Source organism: Microtus pennsylvanicus, chromosome 20 (assembly GCF_037038515.1).
Source record: "Microtus pennsylvanicus isolate mMicPen1 chromosome 20, mMicPen1.hap1, whole genome shotgun sequence".
Classification (NCBI taxonomy): Eukaryota; Metazoa; Chordata; class Mammalia; order Rodentia; family Cricetidae; genus Microtus; species Microtus pennsylvanicus.
In genome coordinates, this window is record NC_134598.1 from 14,184,959 (window position 1) to 14,197,193 (window position 12,235).

Here is a 12,235-nt window from a genome sequence, read left to right on the forward strand (position 1 = left end):
TTGGGTAGCCAGATGGCGTGCACACCCATGTTCAAAGTAGGGTACCTTAATTTAGATCCAGATGGTCGGATTGAAGGCGGAAATTTACCCAAAGTAAATGAACATTTTATTCACTTTTGAGAAGGAGACTATTTTTCTTTGACAAACTTTGATTGGGTCTGTAACATGCCAAAGTGACAGAAGACGGAATAAAAACAGACATTCTTTTTCCTATAAAGGATTGTTCAGGGAGAAGTCATGATCTCGGAAAAGATGAGGAAACAACTCCAGTGGTAATCAGAGGGAATCGGGGGCCGTTCTTTTTGCCAAAATCTGTGGAATATGATGGGTTTTCTTTCTTGGTGGCATATACTCCTTTGTGGTTGTACTGTACCCGGTTTGATGCTTGGTAGTTTTTGAATTAATAATCAATTATGATAATTAGCAAATGCCAGAAATCCCAGGACATTATTTTGATGTTGAAGAAGCCTTATTTCTCTCTTACGTTAGCGAGTTTCACGTGAATGAATGGAAGTATATATGATCCTTTCTTCCTCTCTAGAAGGCTGTGAGCTAAAAAATCCAGAGAATGTTTATTTATTTGCTGAGAAAACACTTTTATATACTTTCTTAATAGATTTGGCTCAATGTTTTCCTATCAAACACACATAGCTATTTGGTTAAACTGAGCCCAATACTGGATTTTGTTCATCATTCAAAGTACTGCCCATTAGGCAATAACAATAATAACAAAAGTCCTGGTCATTAAATAATGATTCATTCTAGCAGAAAAATTCTCATGATGGGTGCGCATCTTGTGGCATTTACTTTCACTTATTTATTGTCTTATAGTACCATCTCATTTGATCCCCTCGGACAGTGAGAGGTTACCCAGTTCCTTTGAAAAGGTTACATTAATTGGAGTGTGTCTTTATGGATTCAATGCAACTTGGGTCAGATCCTATAGACTATGGATGTCTCTCAAATGAAAAGGAATCTGTTATTGACTTTCCCAGTATAGACTAGGTTTGTACGATGGATTGTTTCCTTAAACTAACTTTTCCTAATGTATATGTGGATGGGCTTGAGGCAATGGTACATGCAATGGTCTAGTTTTACTGAGGATTGCTCAATATGGCTATAAGAACAGGGCTCACCACTTCCAGTATGGTTTCAAAGAATAATGCAAAACAATAATGAACAAATACTCACTTTTAAATGTTAATGCTCCACAGTCTGTAAGGAAGACCATCCCTCCTTGTCCCTGTGTTTATGCCACCCCCAGAAACAATTATCCTCATTGCTATCAATATACCCATTACTGCTATTCTCTTGCCACTACCATATAGTTATTCATCCTTTGATTTCTTATATGTTCTTTAATATTTCCAGATCTACAGCAATGCCCGCTTTTATTTTATTTTATTTTATTTTTGTTAGTTCTTCAGAGCTCTCTGCCATCTTTTCATCTCTGGAGAGTAGATGCTTCCTTCCGCTGACAGAGTTTTGCTAGGCATAAATGGGTGAAAATTACCCTTCTTGCTATTCCAGACAGTCTTAGAAGATTCCTGAACCAGCACAGATAAATGATGGTAGGGTGTTGAAAGGGCCCGGGTGGGGTACAGGGCCCAGGCTTCTTGCTCTCTCCTTCTCCAGGCCTTGGCATGCCTGGGAAGTTCCGACTTACAGGGTGCTCTGTTCTCAGTGTGCAGGAAGGGTGTGAGTGAGTCCTCTCTGTGTATATATATATATATATATATATATATATATATATATCCAGGGTAATGTTTTATTGTAATAGTATAGACCTTTTCTCATGAAAAGTGAATGAGTAAATAAATAAATAAATGAGCACCAATCAGAAGAAGTTAAAAATATCATTAGTTACCTTTTCTTTATATTATTATAGTATTGTTAAATTTTGTTGTTCTGCTGGAGAGAAGTATGTATGTATGTATGTATGTTTGCTCATATGTATATTTAGTGTGGTTATTCTCCTCAGGTAGGGGACTCTTTAACTTGCTTACCTGACTCTGTGTCTTAATTCTGCTACTGACTGCTTTGGTGATCTTGGTCAGTTTCCCACTGTTTCTTGTTTGGGGTCCCCCTCTGGAAAACAGGGATAATGGCACTGTTTTTTTTAGGGTTGTTGTGATGACTTCGTGAACAACGAGAATCATGTCTGATAGTTTGTAAGAACGCCCATGGCTATTAAATGTTCTTGAACCTTTTCATGGTGAGCGATCTGCTGTGCAGGCTGGTACAGGTGATCTACAACTGATGCTTCTGCTTTGGTGGTTTTCCATGCTGTGGGTATTGGGGGAAAGGTCACAGTAAAGGAATAGTCACAGCGTTCCTTCCTCTGGCCGCTGGTTTGTTCTGCTTCCCAAGCAGAGGTCAAGGAAGCAAGAGGAAGGAGAAGCAAAGCCGTGCCACCATGAGAGAAAAGAATCAAGAAAAGCTGTGGTGTTTTCCAACCACAGAAACTCAGGCTGAGATCAAATGTTATGAACTAGAGGAGACTGAGGTGACTCAACAGAAGAAAAGCAAAATGCTTTTATTATGGCACTACAGCCCGCCAGCAGCCACCGAGCATACAAGGCTCCTTACGGTGCCCTTACACCAGGCAGAAAAAAAACGCTGTGTTTCCAAGGAATGGGTCTCACTTCGTTTTACAGATTGCTTCCAACACATCATGTGGATTTTGACAGTAGTAGTTCTCTATGATACTCACATAATGCTTTGCCTGTTTCCAATCTAAAACAAATGAATCTCAGACACTAACTTTATTTATTCTTATAAAAAACGATAATTATGACCTGGGAAAGTAATTTTAGTGCATTATAGTACGCTTTATCAAGGGTGATCCATTACTCAGCACACACTTTTGATAAGAGTATTTAGTGCTACACAAATGAAAAGCAATTATGAGTATTCTGCTTTGTTTTTATAACGCGATTATTCGCATATGCACCACTTCCTACATACATATTGCTGGCATTATTGCATTATGTTTTTAGTTTACTAAAATGGTTATTTAAAAAATAGACTACACACTTGCTTCGAGCGTTGAATATTCAGCAGGAGTGCTTCTCCTCTGAAATGGCAGAGGTTTAATGACTCATTGAAGTACATAAAAACACACAGTCTAAACAAAGACCCATTTTGGCTTAAAATGTTTTGTCATTGAGTAACAATTTGCATTTTGATTAACAACCTAAACTTGAAATGGGATGTGTGTAACTTCTATGACCTTGTCACTTGGTGGACTTTAAAAGTGCATGTGGCTTCTAGGACTTTGTAACAAGCTAACCACCGCAGTTAGAGGTACAGAACCTTCTTTGGGTTGGTGGCACTTAAGACTGACCTTGAGCTATTGTGACACTGAAACAGCCTTAACAGTAGTAAGGCCATAGAATTAAGTTTAAAAGTTACTTTTTTCACTGTGCGCATAGAGGAGGCCCAAAGGAAAGCCTGGTAAATGTGTCCTGCCATGTGTGAGGGTCTTTGTGTTTTGCTGGACTCCAACTGAAAAGGCATGGATCAATCTTCATGCTAAGTGTTATGCAAATGCTTCCTTCCTCTGCATAGTTTACCTTCCTGAAAAGGCAAAACTGAAAATAATGGAGCAGAAATTTTATATCACACACATACTGTAATGTGTTGGCAATATCAGCCAACATTAATGGATTACTTCTGCTAAATGTTAGCATAATGACTTTGACACAAGGAACTTGCCTGGTGAACTTCCGCAGAAATAAGAAGAAATCAATTCTTTGTACCCTTCAGAGGCAACACAGAGATCCGAGCCCTCCCTCTTAGCTCAACCAAAATGTCAAGCAGACAAATTGTTAGGAAAATCAAATAATTTGATTTCGATAGAAGAGAATTAAAATGTATGCATGTTGCTCACATTTTTTTCTAGTTATGCTAAAGTGACATTCTTGGAATGACACTTCCAGAATATCACTATGGAGAGTGGATTTTTTATGCTAATCAGCAGATTCTTTTAAAGATGACATTATTTTTTTTTAAAGAAAGCAGGAGAAGAATAGACAATGAGACACTTGACCCTGTTACCTTCTGTTTTGCATTTCTTTTTGCTGTTTTTCTGCACATGAGCATTTGTGTGTGTGAGTGAGTAGGTGTGTGTATGTATGTGTGTGTGTGACTGTGTGTATGTTTGTGTTTATGTGTGTATTGTGTGTATCTGTGCCTTTGTTTGTGTGTGATGTGTGTATGTGTCTGTGGTGTGTCTTCTATTTATGCTGTACTTTAAACTGGTTTCATCTGTTAATTAATTTCTTGTGATTCTCATACTTGGCATCCTGCCACTACCTCAAACTCACCTCAAATTAACTCAGGCATCGAAATCATTATTTTCTTCTTTAAACTACTCTTTCTAGAAGCTTCTTTGATGTTTTAAATAACAGGAAGCAGGGAAGAAGTCTTTTTTTCTCTCAACTGGAGAAGATCACGAAATATATGCAGTGGTGATTGAATTATGTTTCTAAACTCTTACAGGTACTGCTCTCTGTGGAGGGCATCAGCCTGAAGCTGGTCCTGTCTTTGGAGAATAGAGTTATCAGGGTGAAGGAGGTGAGAGAGAGAGAGAGAGAGACACTGAAACTGGATAGGGCCAGAACCTACAAAACAGCTGCAGTGTAGTAGCTTCACATGTGTGTATAAGCTATTTCCAGAAGGGCTTTTCTGTGTTCCAGAGAGTTGATTCCCACTCTACTCACTTGTGAGCTTTTAACTTTCATCCAAATTCTCAGACCAGTTCTTATGCTTCCTGTTCGGAAAGTCTTTGAGTTATTTGGGCTATAGGTTCCCAGTTGAGCCACCTTGATTCCAGGAGAAAAGTTACAATGTTCAGAGAGAGGTTTGAACTGGGGAGGAAAGATTCTGCTGACTCCATTGGCTAGTCAGACTGCTTCACATCTCACAGGATGGATGAATGATTATCCAGCCTAAAATGCCAATAATGTCAAGGTTGAGAAGCCCCGCCTAAGCAAATTCAGTTTCTTTATACATTTTCCTTGGTTTTTGTGGCTTCTGGAATAATACGTGTTTAAGCTTGTATTTATTGAACTCCTTATAGGAAGGAAGCATATATATATATATATATATATATATATATATATATATATATATATATATATATTCATGTTTTTATCCCAAACTTAGAACACTCAAAACTGAATTGATCAAGAGAAGTAAATATATTGAAGAACACGAGACATTTATTTATTGCTAGAGTAACTTAATGCTTTTTCAAAGGAAATGCACCAGATTGGAGGAAAATTTCATTTTTAATTGTCTAGTTATGAGATCTTGAACTTGGAAAGAGACTTTAAATGTGATCCAGTCTGGCTGTCTTTCTTTACCAAGGGACCTCTTTTGATTTTTTGAAATACTGAATTGAAATTCAATTGCAATCATTCTCAGGTGCCAGACTGTGAAATTGGTATTTCCTCATTTAGACATTATCAGAATATATGGTAGCCCTCTTCGCATAGATATAAACTGTGTGTATGAATTCATTAAGAATGTTAATTGCAGAAGAAGTCACGGGATGATCTTGATAGCTCTTTCCAACCCCGAATTAAACTGCTACCTTTCCTGTCATATTTATTCACCACATAGGGTAAAAAGACACTGCACAGTGTATTTCCTATGTATAAACATTCAGTTTATTAACTTCTCATGGACCCAAACATATTTAGTCTTTACTTCTAATAAATTCCTACCCCTTATTTACTAAATGTCAAAGACACCTTTTATTTTTATACTTAAAAATGAAAACATTTTAATTACAATGCCTTTGATGATAAATGCTTACAGAACTGTTTTTTTTCTGTTTTTAGTTGTTTCTCTCTCTCTCTCTCTCTCTCTCTCTCTCTCTCTCTCTCTCTCTCTCTCTCTCTTTCTCCACACACACACATGCACACATGTGTAATTTGATTATGAAGATTTTAGGAGCAATTGCTGTACCTTTTTAAAAATAATTCAAGTACCTAATACAGTAAGACGCTTCTGTTTGTTCAAAGACTGGAACTGGAGGGCTCAGGTACTTGGATGCTAAGAAGAAATTCTTTTCCTCATATGTACAATTCATGGTATCTTTTAAATAGTCCTGAGAGAGGAATACCAAGCTCTGTAGTTTTTTTTAATTACAAAGTTGAAAGATAAGATTTTCACGCATTATGTGATACAAAGGTGTAGGAAAAGAAAGCAGTAAGTGTAAGTGCATGCATTTTGGCATAAAGGTAGTGACATTTCATTATGCAAAACTGTATTGCTATCAGCAAAAAATAGTCAGAGGAATATCGTGATTCCCATAAAAATGGAAAGACTATTCATTATTACCTAGAGTTGAGTTAAACCATGTTCATGTTTTTACTAAAAATTAATTTTATTGCTTTTGCATTGTATTTATCTTTTATTTGGATCAAGAACATGTGAGTTCTATGCCAAGCTTTGGGCCAAAGGCTTGCGTGTCTATGGACAGACCTTCCTGGGTATACATTTTTATTTTAGAAATTTATAGGAGTGGGATAATTCATTTTTAATACTTCTTATACCTTTATGAAGATTTATTACTAAAACTTCTTTACAAGATATTATTATATTTTATCATCTTGGCAGTTTTGTGAGAAAGGTCAAGTAAACAATATTTTCTTTTTACAAATAAAAAAAAGCAAGTTCAGGCAGCTAAGTGACTTAAACAGGTCTGGTTTGTAAGAGCCTAGAACTGCCTCTAAGATATTCTCCGCCCTGCCTGAACAATCAATTTGTAAAAGCTTTTTTCCCCTTTATTTCAAAAATGAAACTTTAAAATTTACACCCCTAGTGATAAATATAAACTCCATACTTTAAAAAAAGTGGTGTAAATAGTCACACCGCATTTACCTAGAGAGAGCCAATGAGATCCGGTACACACCACAACCTATAGGGATAGGCTAGCAAAGCAAAATTCAAGATGCATGCCTACTTGTTGTGATTGGTAGCATTTTCCTGTGTCCTAGGCTGAAAATAACTATGAAGTCAAGTTGAGGTTCTCTATGGAATTGTATTCTGTGGTATTGGCCACGTATACCCTGAACAATAGAGAGTGGCGTGGAAGAGAGCTGCTCATGGATGAAGCAGCCTTTGAAGCAATGACATGAGAATTTATTAATATCCTTTGAAGGGTCTGATATTGACTTGCCTTACAGAAGATTTTGTAGCTGAAATCTTCAGCTTTTATTATAAACTATTTCTTAATTATAAGAGTGTCCTTAAAGGGCTTGAGTGTCTTCATTTGTAACTATAGACTATGAAGATGTGTAGTAACTTCTGATTAATTTTAACAAAATTTATCAGAAAGTATCTATATGTATCAACTATATATGTATTTTATATATATACATGTTTATTTTATATATTGTACAGATAGTCTGTATATTTATGTGTGTGTATGTGTGCATATGTATGTATGTATGTATGTGTGTGTGTAATCATAGCAGTTCCAATTTTATATGGAAAACACATTTTAGACCTTCAATGAATGTCTGAAGTCATGAGCACTATAAATATACAATATTTGTTCCAGTGTGTACATACAGATGATAAAATTTAATTTATAAGTTAGAAATACCAAGAGGTTAACAGCTAGTAATAAAATAAAACACTCTAATACTATGCTGTAATAAAGCTATATAAATATGGTCTTACCTCACCATACATTTCAAGTTCCATCACACTATAGAAATATTTCTGGACCTCAGCTGACTGTGGGTAACTTAAGCACACACAAAAAATGAAGCCGTGTATAGGGTGAACCATTTTCCTAAAAATCAGGGCTCTTTGGACTGTGCAGTATAAATGTCAATTCTAGTGATAAGAAAAGATAAAGCTCTTATGAACCAGGCATGACTGGTCTTTGCTTGCCTGCTGCAGCTATTCATAATGTTGGGGACTTTATAACCCTCCCTTGCTTTCCTCCATCTGAGCTTTACAATAATTTTGGGATTAGAATTGTGTAGTTTCTCATTTGAGAGAGGTTTTAGAATTATCAAAGTTGCTGTGGCTAAAGGAAGTTTGAGAGGCAGAATTCAGACCAAGATTTAATAGATATTAAAGTCATTTATTTTAACATAAGTAGATTGCATGCTTTCAAATTTGAGGCTATAGATATTTCCCAGTGAAGATCTATGAGTCCCCCCTCCCCCCATTTAATGACCATTTTTGGATTTCCATCTTATTATCTCTATATACTAGATGCCCTAGCTTCAGGAAGAACGTGATATGCACAATAAAAGAGCCATTATTTCCCAGTGTTTGCCAATGTGCCCATGAGTTGTTTCTCTGTAGAGTGTAGTGTTTCATCCAGCAAGCATTGCTCTGGGTTTAGAGAGTTTACTTTAATCGAGACAAAAACTTCCCTGAAGAACTCTTATTGTTGGGGCAGTATGTTATACATGAACTGTACTTTTATGTTATTTATGGATATAAGCATAGTTTAGAAAAAATGTGTATTTTCAGATTTATCGAAATATGCTATCTGAGGTATGCAATGGAGTCATTACTTTAATTGAAGCAATACATGCAATCAGCGTTTCATTTTCTTCTCCTTCTTCTTCTCCCCCAGATTCCTTGGTGTTACTCAGTTCTCACCTACGCATGCCAGGAAGGCGTTCCCATGTTTCGATGAGCCAATCTACAAGGCCACTTTCAAAATCAGTATCAAGCATCAAGCCACCTACTTGTCTCTATCCAATATGCCCCTGGAGACGTCTGTGTTCGAGGAAGATGGATGGGTAACAGACCACTTTTCACAGACCCCTCTCATGTCCACGTATTATTTAGCCTGGGCGATTTGCAACTTCACTTATCGAGAAACTACTACCAAGAGTGGGGTTGTCGTAAGTATTATCAGCCTAATGTTGCTTTGGATACTGTGTAGTCTCTAATGGAATCTGATTTCTAGGTTCACAGGTGTCACTTGTAATGCCTTCACATCTGACACTAAAGCCAAAGTCTTTAGTTATTGGAGGTTAAACATAATCCTTGTTTCAAAGTGAGACAGAAACTTTTCTCCTGCTACACCCAATTTTCTATTCTTTCAACCATCTCCGTCCCCTGTTTTCATGGGCCCTGGCTTTCCTCCTCTCTGCCCCAAGCCTGGGCATGCTTAGAACAACACTTGACTTTTCTGAAAAACTTCTTGGTTCCTGGTGCATCTTTCTATTATGATTTTTTTCAAATGTATAGAAAATGTACCAAATGATACAATGACCTCCACTTACCTACTAGCCAGCTCTGAGAAGTAAACCATATTGCATAGAATCAAAGCTCTCTAGCAGAACTCGCTCCCTGATATCCTCTCCACTGGGAACCGTAACTTCAAATTTGCATTTCTCCTTTCCATGCATTTTATTGTACATTTACAATATATGTTTATATGCACTTATAATACTCAGTATACTCCAAAATCCAAGATACTTTATAGAAGAGATATCACCCTCCATTGTATAATTATTCCATCTACTTTTCGTAGGTAGTGTGAGGTCATGCAGGCATTGTCTGCATTAAATTCATGGTAAAGACCAAGTGGCTTATCTTTGATAGCCCTTCTTAGTGACATTAAGGTGTTCTAGACACTTTTCTATTGCATTGTATCATGCTAGGCTAAGCCATGATGAATGAGCAATTTCTTCATCATTTCAATTTCTTCCACAATAACTAAGCATTTATTTTAGGTTTCATATTAATTATAAAGGCTATTATGGTTCTCCTTTCCCCACATGAGTAATTGGGGTTTAAGTAGATTAAGTAGCCTTCTAAGAGTCAAAAATCACAAGTCAAATCTGTTTGTTTGTCTCCAAGGTTTGGCCTTTCTCTCCTGTGCCCAGGGACTCTCTTTTTGCCACTTCACCTGCATGCTTTTGAGGGAATTTATCTTGTGATCTTTCCCACTACATAGCTCCTATATTCCATTTTCCTTGCTCATAACAGAATAATTGATTAGAAAGTTATGTTTTTAATCGGTTGGGATTCACAGCTCTATAATAACGTGCATTTTGAAAAATAGTGTTGGCAAAAGATCTTTTTCTCACTTAATTTTAATTTTAACCCCTGTGAAACCTGCTTTTTAAAAAACTGCATGCAAGATTAATGCCATTATTGAAAAACTCCAGAGTGAGTTCATCTGTGTAATCATTAAAGTAATACCCTAAATGCTGAGTGTAGAGGGCCAGCAGCTATTTTACCCTTTGAACTTACAATAAGTTGAAATGTTGAATTCCTCATATGCTCGTCGATGTCTTCTGTGGACATTTCAAGTCTGCACTCACTGGACCATACGCAGAAAAGGAACATGAAGATATCTCATTTCCTTTTGTGTCTTCCAAAGTTGATGACTGACTTACAGCGGCTCAGCTAGCATGAAGTATACTGGAAGTGCTTGAGCCTGGTGTATTTTCTTTAAAGGACCGTGAAAGTGTCCTCAGTTCTACATAATTATGCTTGCTGCTAAGACCTGCTTGTAAAACCACTCTAGTTCTTTCGATGTGACTTTTTATTGTTAGAGATCTTTAAGTAATCAGGAAGCATTTTATCATTTATGCTTAGTAATTTTAGTGTAGAAAAGCTAAAAACATAGTAGTAAAAAAATTGAAAGGTCAGCTGAAAGAAAACTTCAGATTGTATAATCTAAAAATCCCCAAGTCAGTTAAAAAAAAAAGCAGATTGGCCATTGGGAGCTCCTGTTTATCAGCTGTGGAAACATAGCTTGAAACTCCACTCTCTTTCTCTGTCACCCCTTTGAGATGTATCTATTTTCTTCTCACTGGCTTTCCCCTTTATTACTGGGGGCACCTGGGAATGACATTTCTCAGTCCTTAGCAGATGGGAGGAGAAGAGAGTCAGCGTCAGAGTCCTGGCTGTGGGATTGTCGTGTGAGGTCCAGGTGGTCATTTTAGAGCCCAAGTTGCAGCAATGGTGTTTGAGCTTTGAGGCAGGAGCTTGAGTAGCATATTAATAATATGGAGCTGAATCTCACAGTGCCCTAGGTGTGAGTACTAGGGCCATCATCATGACCATCGTCATCTGCTTTGCAAACTACCTATACTTTGCAAAACACTCTCCAAAATAATTACAAAGGTGAAGAGTCTAAGATACCCCTGGTACTGGGTTGCAAATGCAAATTAGGTATTTAATCCTAATCTGCAATACATTGAGTTTATCCATCCCTTAAAAAACTTGTCATTTTTTCTTAAATGGTGTTAATATTTACAGATCGACAGATTGCATATAAAACAATTTCTGCCTTCTCCTAAGAAACCCAAAAATGTAAATGGAAGTTTCTCTGTCCTACCCCATCCTGGAGCTGCTTCATGATCACTCAGAGCCTTAACAGTAATTGCAAACAGCTTGACCTATAGTTCATGCTTTTTACTAACTAGCTCTCACATCTAAATTAGCCCATTTCTATTCATCTATATATTGCCATGCGGACAGGCTTTACCGGTCTCCTGGCATCTTTCTTTTGGGGCGGCTGGCTCATCTCTCCATTGACTCCTGTATTTTTCCTCTGTCTTTCTCCCTGTATTGAGCTATCCCACCTAGCTATATTCTGCCTTGCTATAGGCTAAAGGAACTTTTATTATCAACCAATGGCAGCAACATATATTCACGGTTATCCCACAGCAAGGTCTTATATCATATGACTCACATCTGTATTCTGTAATATTTCCTCATTCATTGATTCGTTCAACGGACATTTGTCGATTGGATGCTACCACAGATACTGGATAGACTCTGGGAATATGGCCGCAAACAGCGAAGCTTCGTTTCTTCTGGAGATCTAGTGTTCCAATGAAAGGAAATAATCATTCATGTATGTAACATGCAAGGGTGTGATTTATGCTTTGAAGAAAGCCAGTGGGCTGAAGTTAGGTGGTGACCGGTTTGTTTACATTTGACATCTACTTCTCACGGCAACATTCTCCAGATCCGCTTTATCCTTTTGTGCTCAGTTCATCTCACAGTTATACATTACCTGCTGCAATACTGCATAAAATTAGATTTTAGCCTTATTCTAGGAACACAGCTCAGGAGGACAATTGGGGACTGCACACAAGGAAAACAACAGATTCACCATTTATGAATTAGCATCACTAGTATTCATCAATTGTCCAGTTGGAGGATACAATCCCAAGACCACTAGAAGATGGAGAAATTGCTAACAGTTGCTATGCAGGCATGCATT

At 37.2% G+C, this 12,235-nt stretch overlaps 1 protein-coding gene across 3 annotated transcripts in view; it reads left to right on the forward strand.

Moving 5' to 3' along the window:
* Positions 1-12,235, forward strand: part of Trhde (thyrotropin releasing hormone degrading enzyme) — a 361,503-nt gene that overhangs the window by 4,241 nt on the left and 345,027 nt on the right. For all 3 annotated transcript variants that reach the window (XR_012908617.1, XM_075954299.1, XM_075954300.1), the window contains exon 2: positions 8,615-8,888. Coding sequence is in view for 2 of the 3 variants with exons in the window: in XM_075954299.1 (XP_075810414.1) it covers positions 8,615-8,888 (274 nt within the window). In the remaining variant the exon portion in view is untranslated. The remainder of the gene's footprint in view (positions 1-8,614; positions 8,889-12,235) is intronic.